A 24,241-nucleotide genomic window follows, 5' to 3' on the forward strand; every position below is an offset into this window, starting at 1 on the left:
CACGCATTGCATCGATGCACCAGTACCAATACCATCAAAGCACCCAAAAGCACCAAACACCACAAAGCACCACAAAGCACCCAAAAGCACCATCCGGTGCGCAGTCACCATGGTTCATAATAAACACAACAAAACAACTGGTGGTGGTCTTCTCTTTCTCTGCTGGGCCGATGTTCTTCCCGACGTCTTCTGGCTTCATGCGGCCTAGTTGGAAATAATAAAAAGCACAACTTGTGTCCATTTTTATTTAGGGCCTCAGGGGCCAACTAAGGGTGGTCCACCTGTTTGGCATAGGTGCCACCTTACCGAGGTCCGCAAGCAAGATTCCCTGGCCACTATGGCCGGTCTCCAACAGTGGTGCCCTGCCCCAGAACCTGGGGTCCATCAAGTGGTACTTGGCCGCAGAACAGCGGTCCATACAGTGGTACATCAACGCAATGCATGCTGGTTCTGGGAATCTCGGGCGCACAATGGCCACCTCACGCACGCTCCCCTCGGCACCCAATGGCGCACAGGTCATGTGGGAGACAAAAGAAAGACAATTGAGTGAGGGGTAAGGTCACAAGGGTACACGTCAATAAGGCAATGCAAGGTGAAATGCGTACGGAGGGCGAAGTGAGAAAGCTCGTCCCTACCGTACGTCACCCCCCTGTCACCTACCCTACCCTTACCCCATATGTACAAAAATCTACCCATTTACAAACTCGTCACTACTGTCACGTCTTCCCCATATTTCCCCTGTACCAAATTCGTCTCCACAATCCCTTTACTTCAAAATTTGCCATCACCAATTCATCATCAATCCTCATAAGGAGGGAGAGATGGAATTACGCACAATGTCACACCCACGTCATGATGCGTCTCACACTCCAAACATTTGCATCATAAAAAATAATCAAAACATGGCATGGTGTGGAGTACCTGTCACCTCAGGTGAGTGGATGCAGATGGTGCGAGGAGATCCTTTATCCTAACTATTTTCTAAATGACTTTAACACACTTTACACTACCCGGGGTCTTTCCCTGCCAATCCATTGGCCAACTTACACTATGGGTTCTAAAAACCAATTCCCATTGACCAACTGTGGTGCTTCTCAATTTGGGGTCTCACTTCCCCGATTCATCTCCCGGTGCTCTCGCACAATTTCTGGGCTGCGACGTCTAGCTCTCCCAACAGGTCTACCCACCTGCACACCTCCACCACTGTAGTTGCCACCCGAGCTTACCTAGCTCCTCACCCTAACCTAACTAACTGGGGACAGCCCCTCTCCTGGCTCTGTCACCCCATGGTGCCCTCTGGCACTGGGCTACCCAGGTCCGTCCTCCGGATCCTCGGGCCCCATCCACAACAACTACTACCGGCTCCCAGAGCCCACCTGCGGCCTCACCTGGCCGACATCCTCACAGTGGTGGAGTGCCCAAACCAACTACACACACTAACAGGCTACACGCCCAGCCATTTCCACAACACCAACGCACCCATCCACATACCATTCTGTCACCCGCACCACAGATGCCAATATCCAACCACAATTTACCTGTACCCTCTACCTAACACTTACACTACCCGCCCCGGGTATCCGTGATGGGGGTCCACTCTTCCCCCATTCACACCTTCGCACCATCCACTCCACTCCACAATTTCCACCATTCTCACTCCACGACCATCCATTCCACTACTCCATACCATTTATTCCATACAACCATTTATTCCACACACCTGTCCTCCATTCACCTGTCGTTGCACACCTGTGCAATCATACCTGGTGCCACCTGCACCCTCCTTTCTTCCTGGACCATTTGGTCAGCACAACACGCAATCACCACTACTCCCTCATACACTGCTCCATTCACCTGTTCAGTTGCACACCTGTGCAATCACACCTGTTCCATTCTCACCTGTTCAATCCTCACACACACGGCATCATCTCAGCTAACTACTCCCCTCTGAAACTTGCACTTCCCAGTCGTCCCTTTAAACTATTGCGCTCCCACGTCATTATAATCCACACTAATCTACCTGCGTCCCCACTACAGGTATCAGTCACTAACTAAACTTAACGTTACCTAATGTCATCTTCGCTAGATCCCTACAATTATCCAATCCCTCCCTGGCTCGGTTGTCATAGCCACCCCATAAACTATTGCGCATTTGCCCCCACCTGTGAGGGATGGTGGATTTGCCATCCCTCCACATCGGGGGTCTCTCACTATCAATTTTGTTCGTCCAGATTCCAACCAATTCAAAAATTTTCCATTTACTGCCAATTCTACCCACTATTACAAATTTCGTATCAATTCACTATCACTATCACCATCACCCGTCTACTTATTACATCCTCTCGGTGCGCCAATTCACATCTACAGCCCGGCTTCGTACAGCCGAGCAATGAACGCGAATTCTTTTGTGCTGGCGGCTGGATGCGTCCCGCATTCGGGGCAGGGGCGAGGGCTTACCCGGGCCGAGTTCCCACGCACCACCTCGGCGTGGAGCCATCCAATGTCCCGATCTCGACCTGCCGGCACGTCTCAACAAAACGTGGTCGCCATAACGACCCTTCCTATCCAGCTGCCCGCTCCGCCTAGTGGAGCCCGGACGCGGCCGTTCCAAGCGAGGCACAGCGCGGATCGCGTACGGCGGTTCTTTCGAAACCGCCGTGGTTCGGATCCCCGCTGGTCCTCGCGGCACGCGAAGCTGCCCGACGCGCACCGAGGGCCCGATTCGGCTATAAGTCGTTCTAACCTCTAACCTGGTTACCGTCGCCGCTTCACCTGGACGCTTACATGCATACGCTACCCCTTTCTTGCTCATACATGCAGCTGTTCCCATTCTCCTCGTACCTTTCCTTACACACTTCGGTACACTCATTCCGCTCGCCGACTTGGTCACACACCCGACCACCGAACACTTTGGCACACATTCGTTGGTTGCACACCTCACCAACACACCTCTTCGCGCCCCCTCCTCGGTCACTTCCTCTGTGACAATCACAGGTGTGCTCTCATTCGCACACCCAACCACGTGCCTCACCACCAACTCAAATGTGCCTTCCCACACACGCTCTACCATTCCAGGTGTGCATCCTTCCATTCCAGGTGTACATCCTCGCTCACCTGTCATAACCAACTCACGCTCCGTTTCACTCTCACTACTCTCACCTCCATTCTTGACCGCGCACTCACCCTTACTCTCGACAACACACTCTTTCCTCATGCACCCGTCCGTTACACACCTTTCTCGCGCACACCCTCCCGTTACATCCTCTGTAACACTCACCACAGGCGTACACTTCCTCGTTACATCCTCTGTAACACTCACCACAGGTGTACACTCTCTCGTTACATCCTCTGTAACACTCACCACAGGTGTACACTCTCTCGTTACATCCTCTGTAACACTCACCACAGGTGTACACTCTCTCGTTACTTCCTCCGTAACACTCACCACACCGCGCTTCCATGTACCCCCTCGCACACGCGCTTCGACCAACTCACTCTTGACGGCACACTCACTCCTCGGCGTGCACTTTTTCCTCACACACCCCATGGTCGGACATTCTCGCACACCTCTTTTTTCGCACACCTGACCTGTCACACACTTCACCAACGGCCTTTCACGAACACCCGGATCCAAACCAATCCCCAAGCCGACTGAAGCTTTCCTCACATCATATACATTGCCACTCACCTCCGTACTTCGTCTCCGCACCTCCTTTGCCACCTGCAAACTTTTTATTTGGTTAGTGAGCACCTCATCATGATTTGAACACAGACCTTGTACATATTCCATGACTTCCTCCTTTATCTCCCTTTTAGTTTCCCTCCGTCTCTTCTTAATTTCACTCACCTCTTCCTCCACTTCCTCTAATTTTTGTTTAACCTCTTTTATTTCTCGGTGCGTCTCCTCAAGTTCGTCCTCTAAGGCTACCGTGACCGTCTCTATGTGCATCCTCACCTGCCGGTCCTTTGTCTCCATTATCTCTGTCACCTCGTCCACCCTCATTGTCAGTTCCTCCCGTACCATCTGACATTGCCTCTGTGTCGCTATTAATTCGTTTTTAATTTCTTTTTGTGTCGCCTTTAACCCTCCGAGTACTGCAGTGTTCCTTTGAACCTGCTCCACTAACTTAGTTTGTCCCTCTGTCAGCTGTTCCACCTCCTCCGTCAGATCTTCTATTCCCCCTTGTAACTTAGCCGTATTATTCCTCACTTCTTTCTCCATACGCTTCTCACCTCGCTTTACCTCCTCACGCAGCCCCGAAACCTCCTCACTTACCCCTCGTCGTATTTCCTCCATCTCTTTTGTAGATGCCACCCTCATCTGTCCCAATTCATCCCTCTGAGCATCCAGTTTGGTTTCTACCCCGATTTTCACCTCCTCTATTTGCTCTCCCATTTGTTTGATTTCCCTGGCAGATTGTTCCCCTATTTCCCGCAATTTGTCCTCCATCCTATTTTCTAACCCCATTAACCCATTTTTTACCCCCTCTAACTGATTTTCCTGGGCAGCCATTCTGTTTTCCACCCCCGTTAACCCATTCTTTACCTCCTTTATCCCGTTGTCTAACCCCTCAAAATTTTTGTCGAACTTCCCAAATTTCTTGTCTAACTCCTCACCGGTACCCCTCGCTTCGTTCCTCATTACCCCCATTTGGCCCTCCAATCGCTCACCCTGAGCATCCATCCGGTTCCCCATTACCCCCATTTGGTTTCCCATCCTGTTTTCCATCCCTTTGAAATTATCGTCTGTTTTTACCATAAAGGCCATCATCTGTTTCATAAACAGGTTCCAATTCATTGGCATCTCGGGTTCGGCTACCGCGACCACGGCCGCGGATAAATTTGGTGCCGCTACACCCACGTGCGCGTGGACGCCATTTCGTGCGCCTGATACCCCCTCAAGCACACCTTCTTTACTCTCCTCCACCCTTTCCTCCACATACATTTCCCCGAGGTCCTGGGTCGATTCCACCCTGTCTATCTCTCCCACCGACATCCGATCGCCTTGATTGTCCATGGCGCGATCTCAAAATTCGGGTTTTATATTTTCGTAAAACAAAATTAAATTTCGCCGTTATAATTTCGAGCGCGTGAAACGCGCTCCGGATCGAATTCTACTTCCCAACACCAATTGTTACCCTGATGGTACAATTGGTGTTCCAAAATTTGGGCCTAACAAATTTAGTCCCAGGTCCGAATCCAACTCCTCGACACCAAATGTTACAGACGAGGGTTTTAGATGTTATATTGACCGAGCGGTGGTGTATTTAACCGCGTCCGAACAGTTACTCCCCGATTAAAACCCGATTCCACCCGACGTTGACCAGATCGCCCCACAGAGATTCAATCGGGAAATCTCTAAAGCGACCGAAAGAGAATGAAAAAGAAGAAGAAGAAGAATACGGAGGAAGAACAGATTTTATTATACACACACAAGCAATGGATGGAAGAAGCAGTAACACAGCGAATCGTTAACTTACACTATTCATTTTTACTTAGCCCCAAGACAACGAGCAGGACAGGACGTTCACACTTACACAGGGGATAATGCGGGCAGGTAAGGCTTGAGATGGATTGCTTGAGAGGGAGGCCGCAGTTCGCAATTCCTCGCGGTTTTGGCGGGAAACCCTCCGTCGTGTCTCCACTGCGGTAGACGTCACGCGCTGGTTCGGCACACCTGCTCCTCTTCTGGGGGTGGGGCCATCTCCCTCCTTTCAGCGCGTCTCTCCAAAGCTGGTTTCCTTGCCGAGTACCTCTCCTCTTTGGCTTGGAGCGTTTCGCATCTCACCGCCTCTTTTTGGTGCAGCCTCTTTGCTCCTCTCCCAGGGTCATCATCTCCAAGCAGTCCCTTGCAGTCGCTTTTATCACCTCGAGCGAAATCAAGCCGCCGACTCCGAGGGCACGCCTACCGGGTCACTCACCGCGGTGTTGATTGGCTGTTAGGGCTGGTTCACTCCTTCCCTCTTATGACGAGGTGGAGACACGCCTTTCTTCCCCAACCTTACCTCGTCGCCAATGGTGGTTTGAAGAAAACCGGCCAAAATGCGGAAGGCAATTGGAAGGGAGGTTTTGGGGAAATTGGAAGGGCCTACGCTTATTTTGTTTGATACAATGCAAAGTCAATCTAGTGGGAAAACACATACTTAGCCTACATGGAATAAGGAAATACACTATTTAAAAGATATATCGTGACCTGCGTGTACGTTTCATGCAATTAACTAGGACGCTGACTGCGACCATTATTTACATTACAGGGTGGTACCGTACGTTTGTAACGTTCACATTGTAACGTTTCCACATTCGTTACAATATATATATATATATATATATATATATATATATATATATATATATATATATATGTATATATATGTATATATATATATGTATATATATATATGTATATATATATATGTATATATATATATGTATATATATATATATATATATATATGTATATATGTATATAATATATATATATATATATACGTATATATATATATGTATATATATGTATATATATATATATATATATATATATATATATATGTATATGTATATATATATATATATATATATGAATGATCGTTTTAAGGCCATTTTCCCCGCTACAGTGGGGGTTAGCCTTGTGGGCCCCATGACAATCATGGTTCCCTGTTTCAGGTAATGTTTTTATGGCCGGATGCCCTTCCTGACGCCAACCCTTGGTCACGCTCTTACGATGCGCAGGGATATTGTGTACCTATTCTAAATCGGGGTACACACCGTGATCATTCATCCCAGCAAGCTGGTACTCAATTTGCCGACCTCGGAAGGATGACAGGCTGAGTCAACCCCCCCGTCGTTAATTCAGCGATCGACCGGGATTCAAACCCAGGATCCTAGGATCCCAAGCCGGCACCCTAACCGCTAAGCCAAAACCAGGCAACATCAACACCAGCACCAGGAATGCTAAATATATATATAAATATAAATATATTGTGGCGGGCACAAGGGGCAATAATTCCGCGCACCAGTGGGTGGCGCGAGCGTCCAAGCGGGGGATGAAAGCACATGCCCCGCCTTTCGACCGATCGGCCACGCCCGGGGATTAGGCGTGGCCTCGGCACATATATGCGGGCTCTAAGCTCGAGCCCGCGCAGTGCTGAAATACGAGCTTTGAATAAAGACTCTTTGTTATACAAACGTGTTGTGGCCTACCTCTCTGGCAATCGATTCGTGTGTGTGCAGCACCACACTGGTGACCCCGATTGGTTCAGCCGTCGCTGACCACCGAACGCACCATGGCCACCAACGCCGTCGCAGTCAAACTCCCGGAGTTTTGGGAAGCACAGGCCGACGTTTGGTTCGTGCAGGCCAAAGCCCAATTTCAGCTCCGAGGCATAACGGCGGACGAGACCCGGCCTCCCGGAGATCGAATGGGCCGACCGCCTCCTGGACCTTCCCGAACTCGGCGACACGCGACCATCCGTGCGGATGGATTTTATGCTGTCGCTGCTTGGGGTCCAGCCACCGGATTTCTTATTCCGGGCGCTTTTCCTACGCCAGCTACCTGTACAGGTACGCCTCGCGCTGGCCGGTTCCAAAATAAAGGAACGCCACGCCCTGGCCGTAGAGGCCGACAAGTTTTTCGCGGCGTGCGACACGCGGTCGGGTTAAGGTGCTGCCGTCGTGGATCCCGGGGCAGAGCCCTCGGCTTCCCTCGTGGCCGCTGCTGCGCCCCGCCCACCACCGCCGCCGCCACCACCACGGCCACCGCAGCTGCCGCAGCCGCAAACCTGGTGCTACTACCACGCCAGGTTCGGCCGCAAGGCTAAAACGTGTCGCCCGCCGTGCTCTTTTGACAGGTTGGGAAATGACCGGGCCGGCGCTCATTAGCGGCCCTGAGCGTCGGCCATTCCAGCAGCCTCCTGTTCATCACGGACACCTTGTCCGGGTGCCGTTTCCTTTGCGACACAGGAGTGCAGGTAAGCGTCCTCCCCGCCTCCACGTCCGACAAGCAAACCGCGGGCCGGGGCCCCACTTTGCTTGCCGCCAACGGTACACCCATCCACACATTTGGGAAGCGTTGCCTCTCCTTGCGGTTCAGAGGGCAGCGCTTTCAAAGGTCGTTCGTGACCGCCAGCGTGCCAATGGCACTGCTCGGTGCGGACTTCCTATGTGCGAATGGGCTGTTGGTCGACGTGAAGTGCAGACGGCTCGTCCAGGCCGAAACCTTTAGCTCGCTCACTTGTTCGCTGAGCGGCTCGTTGAGCGGCTCATTGAGCTGCTCACTGAGCGGCTTGCCAAGCGGCTTGCTGGAAGGTTCCGTCCCGGCGAGTTTAGTTTGCACGCTTCTGACAGCGGACGACTTTACCCGCCTCCTCGCCAGTTTCCCGGCCCTCACGCGGCCAACGTTCTCAGCGGTGGCCGTTAAACACGGGGTGGAGCACCATATACCCACGGTCGGGCCGCCGGTCGATGCCCGGGCATGCCGACTCGAGCCCACGAAGCTCGCGGTGGCGAAAGCTGAGTTCGCCACGCTGGAGTGGCTGGGGATCATACAGCGCTCCAACAGCGCTTGGGCTTCTCCTCTGCACATTGTGCCGAAGCCCGGCGGGGGATGGCGGCCGTGCGGGGACTACCATATTCAGGACTATTCCGCCCGGTTGGCAAACACGACCGTGTTTTCCAAGGTGGACCTCATCCGGGGCTACCATCAGGTCCCCGTCCAACCGGACGACGTCCCGAAGACGGCCGTCATCACCCCTTTCGGCCTCTTCGAGTTCCTGAGAATGCCTTTCGGGTTGAAAAATGCGGCCCAGGCATTCCAGCGGCTTATGGACAGCGTCTTGCGTGACTTACCTTTCCTGTTTGTCTACCTGGACGACGTCCTAGTTGTGAGCGCGTCCCGGGAGGAGCACCTGCTCCACCTCCGCACGCTTTTCGAATGCCTGGGCCAGCATGGCCTAATCATCAACCCCGCCAAGTGCCGTTTCGGCGTCGCCACCATCGACTTCTTGGGGCACCGCATCACCAGGCAGGGGGCCGGCCATTTACCGATTTCCGGCGGCCCCGCACGATCAAGGGGCTCCAGGAGTTCCTGGGCATGGTAAATTTTTACCACCGCTTCGTGCCCCACGTCGCCCAGCTCCTCCGCCCCTTGCACGAGCAAGCCGGGCAAAGGTGACATCGCCTGGTCGGAGCCGATGGCCGCGGCGTTTGCGGGTGCAAATCTGGCCCTGGCCGACGCCACCATGCTGGCGCACCCGGCGCCCGATGCACCGATCGCCCTCACCACCGACGCGTCGGACTACGCGGTGGGCGTGGTGCACGAGCAATGGGTGCGTGGTGCTTGGCAACCGCTGGCGTTTTTTAGCCGGAAGCTTCGCCCGCAAGAACGCCGCTATAGCACCTTCGACCGCGAGCTGCTCGGGCTCCACCTGGCAGTCCGACACTTCCGCCATCTGCTGGAGGGCCGCCCGTTCACGGCTTTCGTCGACCACAAGCCCCTTGTGTTCGCGATGGCCAATGTCGCCGAGCCATGGTCGGCATGGCAGCAGCGTCACCTCTCTGCCGTGTCTGAGTACACAACGGACATCCGTCACGTGGCGGGTAAAGACAACCCGGTGGCGGATTGCCTTTCCCGGTCCATCGTGCACGTGGTCCACTTCGGGGTCGACTATGCCCAGATGGGGGAGGACCAGACCGCCGACCCCGGCGTCCAGGCCTTGCGGACCACCGTCATGGGCCTCCGTGTCAACGAGGTGCCGTTCGACGCCGCGGGCGTGGCCGCGGCCCGCCACGGGCGCGACGTCTCCCTTGGTGGGCCTCGCCCCATCGTGCCCGCTGGCTGGCGGTGCCCAGTTTTCGACGCCATCCACGGCCTGTCCCACCCGGGCACGAAGGCATCCCAGAAGCTCGTCGCGGCGAAGTTCGTCTGGCATGGCCTCCGGAAGGACGTCTGCGACTGGGCCAGGACGTGCCTCGCGTGCCAGCGTGCAAAGGTCCACCGCCACACCCAGGCCCCGTTGGCCCCGTTTGCGGTGCCCGAGCGTCGGTTCGACCACGTGCACGTCGACTTGGTGGGACCTCTCCCCCCCCCTCGCGGGGGTTCACCCACCTGCTCACCATGGTGGACCGCACCACACGGTGGCCGGAGGCCGTCCCATTGGCAGCGACGTCTGCGGCTGATGTGGCGCAAGCCTTCATCGCCACTTGGGTTGCCCGGTTTGGTGCCCCCTCGGACATCTCGCCGTGGCGCAATGGCTCGGGGTGAGACTACACCGCACCAAGGCCTACCACCCCCAGGCCAATGGCCTGTGCGAGCGCTTTCATCGCTCAATGAAGGCCGTGCTCCGGGCCAGCCTCCGCAATGGCGGCTGGGTCGACAGACTCCCCTGGGTCCTGCTGGGCCTCAGGACGGCGCCCAAGGGCGACCTGCGCGCGTCCTCGGTGGAGCTGGTCTTCGGGCAACCACTGCAGGTACCGGGTGAATTTATCCCCGACTCCACGGCTCCTTGGTCCGCGGCACAACAGCGCTCCGCCCTTCAGGAGACTGCCCGGAGGTTCGCCCCGGTTCCGATGGCACACCACGGTTGCCCACCTTCCCACGTCGCCCCGGAGCTTCGCACGGCAAAGTACGTCTTCGTCCGGCATGACGCCCACCGGGTACCGCTACGGCCCCCGTACGACGGGCCCTTCCGCGTTCTGGAGTCCGGGGACAAAGTTTTCACCATCGACATCGGCGGTGCCCTGGATCGCATCTCCGTGGACCGCCTCAAGCCGGCCCACCTCGATCCGGACCACCCCCCGCAAGCAGCTCTTCCTCCGCGTCGAGGCTGCCCCCCGGCGGTCGGACCCCCGGCACCCCCCAGGCCCGCTACCCCCCAGCCCTGCACCCATCGCCAGGGGGCGTTTCGGCCGGGTCATCCTGCTTCCCCGCAAACTCGCCCTTCAGGTGCGCGGGAATTCTGGGGGGGCGCGTGTGGCGGGCACAAGGGGCAATAATTCCGCGCACCAGTGGGTGGCGCGAGCGTCCAGGCGGGGGACGAAAGCACATGCCCCGCCTTTCGACCGATCGGCCACGCCCGGGGACTAGGTGTAGCCTCGGCACATATATGCGGGCTCTAAGCTCGAGCCCGCGCAGTGCTGAAGTACGAGCTTTGAATAAAGACTCTGTTATACAAACGCGTTGTGGCCTACCTCTCTGGCAATCGAGTCGTGTGTGCGCAGCACCACAATATATATATATATATATATATATATTGTAACGAATTTGAGAAGTGTAACGGTTTTGAGAAGGGTAACGGTTTTGAGAAGTGTAACAATTTTGGAGAAAGTGTAACGAATGTGAAAAGTATGGTTTTGTTGTGTGTAACACCCTCGTAATGTAAATAATGGTCGCAGCCGTCCTCCTAGTTAATTCCATGAAACTTACACACAGGCCACGATATATCTTTTTAAATAGTTTATTTCCTTATTCTATGTTCGGCTAAATATGTGTTTCCCACTAGATTGACTCTGCATTGCATCAAACGAAATAAAGCGTAGGCCCCTCCGATGATCCATGGCAGCTCAAGTGCCAGGGATTCCCCCACTTGAGCTTTGACAGCAACCGTTTATTGCAGTACTGAACTGCTGTGCAACGTGACGGCGCCTTACCTGCAGCTGCTGACCGGTTTTCGCCATTTGCGGCCATTACGAACAAGGGGAGTGGCTAGAGAAGACGGGTCGCCCCCCTCGTCATAGGGGGGAGGAGTAAGTCGGCCCCGCTCATCCAACCCAGAACAAGGGGTTTGGCTAAGAGAGGGCGGAGCGGGAACCCCCGAGAAAGTGCGTGAAGGTTCGGTGAGGAGACCAATATAAGCCGCCGCAGGACGCACTCCACCCTCTTCCTCTGACCCCACCCTCTTGCTCTGACCCCGTCCTCTTGCTCTGACCCCGTCCTCTTGCTCTGACCCCGTCCTCTTGCTCTGACCCCGTCCTCTTGCTTGCTGTCGCTCGTTGTTGCTGGGGAGAAGGAAGACGCCTGAACGAGCAGGTGTGTGCGAGCCATCGTGCGACCAGCTGCGCTGCAGCTAAGGGGGCAGCTAAGGGGCCGCAGGCCACGAAAAGGACGCGCCAGGCAGCAATCCACGCTGGACCCTCCATTGCCTCCCAAAAACAACCATCCATCCTCAAGCCATACCTGCCTGCAATATCCCCCGTGTTAGTGTGAACGTCGTCTGTCCTAATCGTTGTCCTGGGGTTAAGTAAATTGACTAGTATAAGCTAACGATGCACTGTGTGACTGCTTCTTCCATCCATTGCTTGTAAATAATTTTGATCGCTCCTTCTTTTTGCTTGTGTGTATAATAAATCCTGTTATTCCTCCGTACTCTGTCTTCTTCTCTTTTCCTTCTCTTTCGGTCGCTTTAGAGGTTTACAAATTGAATATCTGTGGTGCGATCTGGTCAACGTTGGGGGAGTCGGGCCAATCGGGGATCCTGTAACGGTCGCGGTGGACCATCCGCTCGGCCCATAATAACATCTAAACCGCGTCCGTAACAATATATATATATATATATATATATATATATATATATATATATATATATATATATATATATATATATATGTATATATATATATATATGTATATATATATATATATACATATATATATACTTCCGTTGAACTTGGGGCCGACTCAGAAGAAGACCTTTGTTGGTCGAAAGCTTGTCGAATTAAAGATCGAAGCCCTGAAGCTACGTCCACGTCTTATTCAATCTCCCGATTATTTATTCAATGCAAATGAGACGCCCTGCTCGTACTGTGGAGTTTCTACTATTTCTCACAGTTATATATGTATATATATATATGTATATATATATATATATGTATATATATATATACGTATATATATATATATATATATATATGTATATATATACATACGTATATATATATATATATGTATATATATATATATATGTATATATATATATATATATATATATATATATATATATATATATATATATATATATACATATACATATACATATACATATATATATATATATATATATATATATATATATAAATATAAATATTGTCCTGTCCATGGCCGATGAAGACCGGCCTCAGATGAATAGCCGAAACGACCTTTAACTCCGAGGCGTACTTCGAACCTTGGCGGGATTATCTTTTTGAGCACACGGGAAAGCACGAAGCCTAACCTGTTCGGGAACACACGGGGTTAATCCGAGCCCTCCAGACACAGAAACACGGCACCATTGAAAATACAACACAAATCAATTTATCAAAATGAACAAGGAATAAAAAAATTAACGTTGTGGTAAAACTACTATCTAAACGAGACGTCTCCACTTAGATTTATATACACGGTCCGTCAGGGAGGTGTGACGATTTTCAGAAAACTCGTACACAGTTATTAGCGCTGAGGAAGCGCCTCTAGCGAATGACTTCCAGCCAGTGTAACGCGAATTCCTGTCACAGGAATTCTGAGATCATATAAGTGTGACGTGGCAGTTCCTGATTGGTTCGTGTTGGGGAACCCCTTCTCGCTGCCGACGTGACGTAAATTCGCGCACGCGCACTGGTGAAGCGCGAGATTCGGCCCAAGGTTCTTATTATTATTATTATTATTATTATTTTTGTATACAAGATCGAGGCTCGAACCATGATCGAGGCTCGAAATTCCATGCCCGAACCTCAGCGCAATCCAAGAGGATTCACTTGTTTTTAGTCGAATTTCAATTTTTATTTTTTTAAAGACTACATATATAATGCCATGTAATACACTGTAACAAAGACATTTAAAAAATGTAATTCATGTTTGAAAAATGACATCATCTAAATGGCGGCCGTTCTTGTCCAAGCATTCTTGCAGACGCGCGGAAAAGTTGTCCATAGACCTTTCAACCATGGCAAGTGGAATTGCTCGAATTTCTCTGGTGATGGCATCTGAAAGGGTCTCAATAGTGCGTGGTTTTTCAATGTAAACTTTTTCAATGCGGCCCACACAGTGACTCGCTCGCAGTGCAGGGGTCTTTAATGGAGTTCTCGCGGATTTGTTGCTGACCAATATCGGGAATTTTGCTTGTTTACACTTCCCGACAAGTGAAAATGCGCCTCATCACTCATGATGAGAACAGTGTCATCCCTCAGCAGTTCCAGCATTCTTTCTGCGAACGTAAACCGCCGTACGAAATCATTCTGCTGCAGTTCTTGAAGCACCATGATTTTGTACGCTTGATAATGAAGGTCCAAGTGCAAAATTCGATGAACTGATCTGTCTGACATCCGTAGAGCGCGAGCGTGCCATACCGCTGATCGACGAGGGCTGGCCTCCACAGCTTGTCGAACCCTTTCGATGTTTTCCGGGGTCCAAACGGTTCGATCACCTCCCCGAGCTGCTCCCGGCCTCACAGATCCAGTTGTCCTGAAGTTTTTTACCCACTTCAATATTGTGTTTCGAGACGGAATGGCGCCACGTCGACCAACATTGAAGTGAGTACGAAATCTGCGCTGTGTAAGCACCACCGAACTACCCGTTTGAATAAACGTCTCAACAACAAAGACGCGATGTTCAATCGTCCACAGCTCCATGGCTACTGAAATGGCGCCTAACAATGAGTAACCAACAGCCATCACGCATGCGCTAGACCCCCCACTTGCATTGTTATACCCAATTCAAACATGAATTACATTTTTTAAATGTCTTTGTTACAGTGTATTAAATGGCATTATATATGTAGTCTTCAAAAAAAATAAAAATTGAAATTCGACTAAAAATAACTGTGTACGAGTTTTCTGAAAATCGTCACACCTCCCAGCCGGACCCTGTACAAACAAGGGGGAAAGATGCATAAAAATAACTTCCCTTACTGTAGGGCTAACCCTCATCCCTGGCCCCAAAAAGCATCGAGGGCGCATTGGTCATTGCTGCCGGTGAAGCTGCTTGTGCGGGACGCGCCCCGATAATGGTGCCGAACCCATACGTCAGAAAACGCCAGGTGTGAGCAGGCACTCAACCAGCCCTTCCTCGCCCCCACCGCCAAGTGAAACGCAGCCCCAGCTGCCCCGAAAAATACCACAGTCCAACAACACGCCCCTCCTCCAAAGTTGCAAAAACTCCACAATGCTCTGAAGGTTCTCTGCACGAGCGCGCACGAGAGGAGCGATGCCACGCAGTCATGCAGCCAAGAGAAAGCAAAAGGCAACCGCAGCCGTCCTCGTTGAAAGCCAGCACAAAAGAGACCAAGATGGCGAGACGGCATATTTTTCCTCTCCAAGCTCTCGAATGTTCCACGCTGATGACACACTCTGTCCAATCACCGAGCGCTACTCAATCATCCATCACTTCAACTAGCACAAACCACCCTCCATTTGGCTACCCCCCACAAATGTATACACACTAGTATAAAGCCGGTCAAAGATGATGGTTGGACCAGTTTATTGACGGTGCAGCCGCGTGAGCATGCCAAAGTCTGAAGCCTGGGCCTAGTGTCAGGTGTGCTTATATCTTTATTTATTAGACAACCTATGAATGTAAATAAACACTCAGTTTACTCTGCGCACATTGCATATCATGCACAGCGAATTTCACCTTGGTGCACCTTGTATTTATTGTGATTAAAACAAATGCTTCTGTACACCGACCTTGAGGCTCTGTTTGCAAGCCACTGTCTACAATTCCAATGTAAGAGACATAATTACCCTTCTTTTGTGTCTATGGAGTCCTGAGGGTCTTTTGGGTCCTCTGGTTCATTGGGGTCTTTTGGGTGCTCAAGGTCTTTTGCATCCTCGAGATCTTTTGGGTCCTCAGGGTCTTTTGTGTCCTCTGGGTCATTTGGGTCCTCAGGGTGTTTTGGGTCTTCAGGGTCTTTGGGATATTTTGGGTCTTTGGTGTTTGTTGGGGTCTTCTTGGTCTTTAAGGGTCTTTCGGATATTTTGGGTCTCCGGGGACTTTAATACTTTAAAGTAGACACAATCTGGGTCCATCATCTTACTATAATTCACCAAATGTCCGTCCGTCTGTCTGTGTATCCGTCCATTCGAAGGTACCGCAAAAACGGCTGAACCGATCGCAACAATATTTTGGGTGGGTAATCCTGGGACCTCCTGGAGTAAAATAGGTTATATTGTTTTTCCAATTTCAGCTTTGGCCTCTAGCATTTTCAGGTTTTGACTCCCGCATAACGTTATTTTTCCGGGTGCAGCACAAACGGCTGCACCGATTTCTGCACACCTGCACCAATCGGCTGCACTGATCAAACTCGTTGACCTCCGACAAAGACCTTTTATGAGGACATGGGTTGAATCCTGCTTGAGAGAATGCCAACCCCCTCCCCGCCATCATGGTCGTCTCTCCAACTCACAATGCCACGAGATATGCAGAAAGGACGACCCAAAACAAATTATCTTCTTTTTGATTCGTATATAAACATCATTAAAAGTAAATAATGAGCTCGGTCAAAGTTCAAACGACGTGAGTTTAATCTCCACATGAGAGAATTCCACATAGCTATTTGGGCGGTGTATACGCTAACAGATCGCTGTCTCCATCAATCTTGCCAAGGCCGTAACACCTATCGGCTCAAAATCCTTTTAACTGTTGACTTGGTAGTTTTTACAATGAAGGAAACATTAACAATGTTGAAAAAATTTATTTTGTGATTAATTTGTGATTGGAGTTATGTTGTTTGGAATGAGAAAAGAGATATTGAGTTCAAGTGAATGACAACATGCCGCGATGGTTTCTACATTCTAAACGTGAACTTCGCGGATCGCCATATGCAGATTCACCACGGACCCACGATCGATGTTTCTATACGTGAATGTACCCGTTTGTTTGCGAACGGGTACGTTTTTCATGGAAGTCCTTCACGAACTTGCTGTCCATGTCTGATATGCGACTGAGGGTGCTACAGTAATGTGGAATTTATTGGTTTCATGCTTTAGCATTCGCCGTATCTGCATTGCCTGTTTGCTTCTGGCCTCCCACACATGCGCAGCACGGGTATCTCACGAGTATGGAGGGAATTTTAAAAACAGATGGTTCGAATATTCGAGTTTCCTACAAGTATCACAGATCCCAGTACAGTGGAGTGACATCCTATCCTATCATATGCAGGTAAGAATCAAGTTAAAAATTATAATAACTAGTGAGGTACCCATGCTACGCACAGGTGGGAGGCCATATGCAAACAGACAATGAAGAAACGGCAAATGCTAAAGCATGAAACCAATAAATTCCACATTCCTGTAACACCTTCAGTCGCAGGAAACCTTTGCTGTCCAGAAAGAACATCAGGGCAAGACTAAAGTTTGCCAATAAAGACCTCGGCAAAGACCAGCACTTCTGGAACAATGTGCTCTGGACAGATGAGTCAAAGGTAGAGCTATTTGGCCACAGTACCAGAAGACATGTTTGGCGAAAGCCAAAGACAGCATTTGACCACAAGAGCCTGATACCAACTGTAAAGCATGGTGGTGGAAATATTATGGTTTGGGGTAGCTTTGCTGCATCAGGGCCTGGGCAGCACACCATCATACAAACCACTATGAATTCTTCATTGTACCAGAGGGTGCTTGAGGATAATGTGAGGCCATCTGTCAGAAAGTTGAAGCTCAACCGAAGGTGGACCTTGCAACATGACAATGACCCTAAACATACCAGTAAATCCACCAAGGAATGGCTGAAAAGAAAGAAATGGAGGGTTCTGGAATGGCCAAGTCAAAGCCCGGAACTAAATCCCTTCGAGATGTTGTGGGGATTTGAAACGAGCTGTGCATGCAAGAAACCACTCAAACATCGCACAGCTGAAAGAATTCTGCATGGAGGAGTGGGCAAAAATTTCTCCCAGTCGATGTGAGACACTGGTAGACATTTATAAGAAACGCCGACTTGAGGTTGTTTCTGCCAAAGGGGGCAATACCACCTATTAGAGCCAAGGGTGTACTTACTTTTTCCACATGTGAAATTTGCATTTATGTTTATTTAAATTATACAATGGACTACAAATGTAAATGTTTCATGATATTTGTTATATTATATCACCTTTATCTATCAATATTGTTGAAATGAAGATCAAATAGCTGTATGTTGAAATATGTTGAAAAAGTCAAAACTTTACATGGGGTGTACTTACTTTTTCACGTGACTGTATGTGTGTTCCATTCCCAGTCAATGGCGAATCTGCATATGGCGATCCGCGAATCTCACATTTTGAATGTAAAACCGTCACTGCATTCCGTCATTCACTTGAACTCAATATCTCTTTTTTCATTCCAAACAGCATAACTCCATTCACAAATACACATTAATATAATAAACTTTTAACAACATTCGTGACATAAACAAATATTTAAATCCTGATGGGAAGTTCCGTACGGGTGGGTGAATACAATTACGAATTCAAAATCGTACTTGTATTCACTCAATTCCAATCATCCATTGATAATTTAACAAAACGATTAACGTTTCACGATTAATGATTAAACATTATGATTGAATGATGGTTGTATTGGGATATTGTCAAACCCGCACATTGCCGTAATCTGTCCACTTCCGCATTTGTGGCAGGTTCGCAATTCTCATCAAAATCTGAACAGTATTTGTAGAATTTCAATAAAAGCCACATCACTGGTTCATATCAGTAAATATTATTCCATCATGTTTGGAAAAACTGGAAAATTGGAAAATTCGGAAAAAAATTGGAAAAACAATATAGCCTATTTTACTCCAAGGGGTCCCAGGAATACCCACCCAAAATATTGTTGCGATTGGTTAAGCCGTTTTTGTGGTACCTTGGAACGGACAGACGGACATTTGGTGAATTATAGTAAGATAATCTTTATTGTCCCATATGCAGGGAAATTATCCTTTAACTTATCTGAATATGGGACAATTATAAAGTTATATTTTTTTTTTTAAACGAACATCAACAGAGCAGGAGGGATGACAGCCTTGCTTTATTAAATAAATAAATACACTTGTTTATAAGAATTGCTAATGATGTTAAATTTTCAGATTTCACTCCAGATTTCAATACTTATTTTAACTACAGGATCCAATCCTCTAATCCGAATCCAGATTTCGATTATATGCTTTAATTAGTCTGTGAGGTTGTCATGGTTGCAAGGCAAAGCATGTTTGAATAGGCTGAAACAAAGTAGCGGCTTGAGTGGCACTGATGTGACAGATGGCTGACCAAGATGGTGCAATGCCATTTTCGTAAGGCTTATTTTGTTTTTTTTTGTTATGAGCACCCCGTTAATCATCTTCAAAAGGGGTAGTTGACCCCTTTTGAAAAACACACCCCAAAAAACAGTGTTCATTTATGCATTCCCATGGAGTTTGTAAAGTATGCATGCAAAGTTTGGAGCCACTAGGATTCATGATTTTGGAGTTATGGAGGAGACACACACACACACACACACACACACACACACACACACACACACACACACACACACACACACACACACACACACACACACACACTTATTATTATTATACATCGTCATCTCTTATGCATGTATTTTTTCCACATCTCCATCAGATCAAATGATGGACATATCCTAGAAAGGTGAAAGAGGACAAGGCACCATTTCACACACCGCCAGTTAAAAGTACGAGCCAATGGCTGCACATGCTGATGACACTTATCGTACACATACGGTTGCTGCTTGGTACAAGTGCACGTACCCCGCCTAGAGGGAGAATCCGTCCCCTATACTTCGATGGCAAGAACTCCGATAGGATCACAAACCTGCATTAAGAATAAAAGACAAATTATTTCAATTATCATTTTGCATTTGCACTTAAAGGTGAGAACTGATATATACTGCTTGTCAGAGCAAAATCTAGAACATGGCATTACCAGCATTTATCAACTTACTTTTGTCAAAATAATAATGACAACGAACTAAAAATAACAAAGACAATAATGATGCAAATGCAAAGCCCATCCGCGTCCATTTGTATTTAGACGTCTTCTTCCATTGGCTAAACGTGACGAAATCAGGTTTAAACATACAAAATGAAAATTGACGATTTTATGCAGCTTTGACCTTTGACCTTTTGAGCTAGAAAAAAACCCAATTGGCTCCTAGATTTTTATTAGTGTACCAATTCAGTGACCCAATATGCAAATTCTTTAAATTTCAGGTCATTCGGATGAAAATTGACGATTTTATGTGACACTGACCCTTTGACCTTTTGAGAAAATTATTATTTTATCTTCTCCATATTCTCATGATAAAGCTTTGTTGGAAATTTGATGACAAAACTCCAATGGTAAATTTAAATTTCAGTTCAATCGGATGAAAATTGATGATTTTATACAACGCTGACCTTTGATCCTTGACCTTTTAACAAAATTATTAATTTGGCTTCTCCATCTATACTGTAAGAGCTGTTTGTCTGTCTGTGTGTTGCCATTTCTCTCAGAGAGTTTTTTTTTTAAAGACAAATTAATAATAAAATGTTTTTTGTTTTTTTTGAAAAAAACGGCCGATTTTGGGGGGGGGTTAAAAAAACAATTATCGCACTATAGTGCTTAAACCTTTTTGATTAATGACAGTTATATACAAGTACACATTCACATAAATAAATACAAAAAAATTACCAGATATTTGAACACAAATAATCAAACAATTCTGATTTAATCAAACAATTACGGAAACGGTCAAGTTGTTGGTAAGTCTTCTTCTTCTTCCTGAATGTCATCAAACTTAACTCAGAAATGTGATCAACGGCACATTCACCAGCGTATATTCAACAAAAACGTAAAATGATTCGACATTTGTCATGGATTCTGATTTGGATGTAATTGCTTTTCCATAATATTTGCCCCCATTTCAAATACTAGATGTTAATGTTTCTTTTTCTCTTGAGCAACGCTGGGTACTCCAGCTATAAACACTTATATACTTTACTCGGGATACAAATACAAATACAACCTTGTGTGAGGGGGAGGGGGGTTAAAATTGGCTATGTTGCCACAACCTCATGCTGGGGTGTGGGCAGGGCCGGCGCTACCATTAGGCCAACTAGGCAGCCGCCTAGGGCGCAGACATCAGAGGGGCGCATTACTGAACTTGTAGCAATAGCTCGAAGACTTCCAAAGTCTATGCTGCCACAAGAAGTACTTCTCTTCATACTACAACAAAAACTCCTGGATAATGTGCCTAATGTTTCCAGCAAAAAAAATTTGGGGGGGGGGGGGGGAGGGGATGCAAGTAGCTGGCCTTGCCGAGGGCGCAAAATAGTCTGGCGCCGGCCTTGGGTTTGGGACCGGGAGAGGAGCGTAAATTCTCTTTGAAAATGTGTACTGTGTAGCACCACCTGGTGTTTGTGGCAGAGGGTATTACAACTTCCTTTTTTACCTGGGCAACACTGAGGTTATGAAGCACTCTTTGAATGGGAAAATCTTTCCTCCTTCCCTTCCCTCCCTCCCCCAAAATGGAGGGGCCTGTCAAAGCCACCAGAAAGTCAAAACAGGAAGTTTTTTTTTAATATAAATGGTGATTTAGTAATCCTATGGGCCTAACGAACTATGTAGTGCAATTTGAAATCGAGTGTACATAACAATATGATCAGATGATCTGGGGTTGTTGTATGCAGATTATCTGGTGTTGATTGCGGAAAGTATGGATGGACTGAAGAAGATGAACAAATGGAAGGAATGTATGGAGACAAAAGGTCTGAAGGTGAATATCAGAAAAACGAAGGTGATGGCAAGTGGTGAAGCATGTGGTGAGGTGGAAAGAACTGGGAAGTGGCCGTGTGCTGTGTGCAGGAAGGGTGTCGGAGTGAACTCCATTCAATGTACAATGTGCGCTGAGTGGGTTCATCAAAAATGTAGTGGTTTGAGAGGGTCATTAACCAGTGTGGCAGCTACATTCAAATGTAAGGTGTGCACAGAGGGAGCTGCAGATGGAGGAAATGTTTATTTGGATCTTGGAGACGACGTGAAGCTGGAAGGTGTGAAAACATTTTGCTACCTCGGAGACATGCTGAATGGAGAAGGTGGATCAGACTCGGCAACGGTTGCTGGAGTGAGATGTGCATGGAAGAAGTTTCGGGAATTGAGTGGCGTGCTGATGAGGAGGGGAGTGTCGTTGAAGCTGAAGGGAAAAATGTATGCTGCATGTGTGAGAAGTGTTATGATTTATGGGAGTGAGACATGGGTAATGAACGTAGAGCAGCAACGAAGGCTGGAAAGGGTGGAAATGCGAATGGTTTGGTGGATGTGCGGAGTATCGTTGAGAGAGAGGAAGACAAATGATGAATTGAAAAAGATGATGGGAACAGAGCCTGTGATGGATGCTGTGAAGAGGAACAGGTTGAGATGGTTTGGTCATGTGTTGAGGAAGGATGAAAGTGACTGGTTGAAAAGAGTGATGGAAATGAATGTAGAAGGAAGTAGAGTACGGGGAAGACCGACAAAGACTTGGCTAAAGGTGGTGGAAGAAGAAATGTGGGCAAGGGGGTTAACAAGGGGAGATGCATAAAATAGGGCAAAATGGAGAAGATTGTCATGGAAAGACCGCAAGGCTAACCCCCGCTCTAGCAGGGAAAATAATAATAATTCATTTATTTTGTATAGCGCTTTTCATGAAGCCCAAAGGCGCTTGTTGCCCAAAAATGGCCTTAAAATGCCTGTTGTGTTGTTGTTGTTGTATCCAGTTTTCAAGTTTGTCCAGCAGTTTATTCTATTAAGGTTTTCATGCAGAGATTCTTCTATCCTCTCTTCTTATTCTATATAATAATACAGAAAAAGCGCACGGTTATCTATGTAATAATATGCAAAATTATCACAGCATCTAGGGCCGTTGATATTTCAATGTGTGACTGCTTGTGTTATATATTATTGGAACAGTCATTTATTTCGTTCTTCAATTCTCTAAATATTATAATGATCCAATAAATAATGACCTTATCAGAGCATTGTATTCACTGTACTCACAATAACAACTGAGGACAAGAAAAAGCAATCGAAGATTGCAGACCCTCACCAGGATGTGTTTTTAGTGGTTTTTTTAAAGGCTTTTGCGTTAAAACAAATATGTTGGCCGAACCACGTGACCGATGACATCATTATTATTTTTTCCTCCACCAATTTATCCCGAGATGAAACTCAATTTTTTCTATGCAGCGCTTTCAGAGATACAATGTTCTTCGGTTTTTCCAAGATGGCGCCCGTACCACGTGACCTACCACGTCATAATTTTCAGTAAAAAAAAAATATACAGGAGGAGTTGCATCTATGGTGAAAATTTCCTCTCAATCGGACCAACGTTTGCAGAGAAAATCATATTTATTCAGTGCGGACAAACAGACAGACAGACAAACAAACGGACTCATTGCAATACCCTCTCCTCTGGTGAGGGTAAAAATGCTGGAAGCACCATTGTTCAAACAAACTCTATAAAGCCACATAGTTGCTGCAATTGTGAAGTTTGATCACGGTACCTAATGTAAATATGCCATTATTGGGGGTGGCAGCAATGCTACTGTCGTTGCTTCTTTTCTACAGATGGCGTTGACTGATACCATCCAAAGCTGAATAATGGATCAACTGGAGACGACAGAGGATAAAGTGCAGGGACGAGATGGGATGAATCTATGGATAAGAGAGAGAGCAGGTTTCTGTGGAAGAATTCCCAGGTTGAGTTCATATCAGGGGCAGTAGTTAATATAGGAGACCAGTCCTGAAGTGCAATGTCTGCTTGTAGTCCCTGCCAGTTTGCCTGAGTGAACTGCCAGACTCACCAGCGCTGTTCTCTGAGAATGGCCCAGGAGATGTCGACTTTCACAAGCACATCATCAGATGAGCCGATTAGGACAGAGGACGAGCAAGATACATTTGCGTGGAAGGTAATCACCACCAAATCCAGAAGGGGAATATTTTCAATTGGTAGAAATTCTGGTGGGAAAATTAACGGCTTGAATCAGTCAGATGGAGTCACAGAAGTCTTTTGTAGAAGTGCTGTGGCTGGTGAGAGAGGTACCAACACCCAGCCAATTAACATGGTGACAATTTAAGTCACCACATATGAAGAAGAGAGAGTTGGGATGAGTGATTAAAAGTTGGTCCATGTCATCTGAGAGAGAGATGTACATGGAGTCGTCATTGTTTGGAGGACGGTGCAATACACAGACAAACAAGAGGTGGGAGCAGAGGGATAGTCACAGCCACAGGTACTCCTGGGGTTTGGGAGGTGTAAGACCAGTACCATACAC

The 24,241-nt window shown here is 48.0% G+C and overlaps 1 protein-coding gene across 11 annotated transcripts in view; it reads right to left on the minus strand.

Moving 5' to 3' along the window:
* Positions 1 to 24,241, minus strand: part of SVOPL (SVOP like) — a 306,199-nt gene that overhangs the window by 241,148 nt on the left and 40,810 nt on the right. For all 11 annotated transcript variants that reach the window (XR_013622418.1, XR_013622419.1, XM_078772099.1 and 8 more), the window contains one exon: positions 19,700 to 19,763. Coding sequence is in view for 9 of the 11 variants with exons in the window: in XM_078772099.1 (XP_078628225.1) it covers positions 19,700 to 19,763 (64 nt within the window). In the remaining 2 variants the exon portion in view is untranslated. The remainder of the gene's footprint in view (positions 1 to 19,699; positions 19,764 to 24,241) is intronic.

The sequence above is a fragment of the Myxine glutinosa genome, chromosome 1 (assembly GCF_964187855.1).
Source record: "Myxine glutinosa chromosome 1, kmMyxGlut1.1, whole genome shotgun sequence".
In the NCBI taxonomy this organism is placed as follows: Eukaryota; Metazoa; Chordata; class Myxini; order Myxiniformes; family Myxinidae; genus Myxine; species Myxine glutinosa.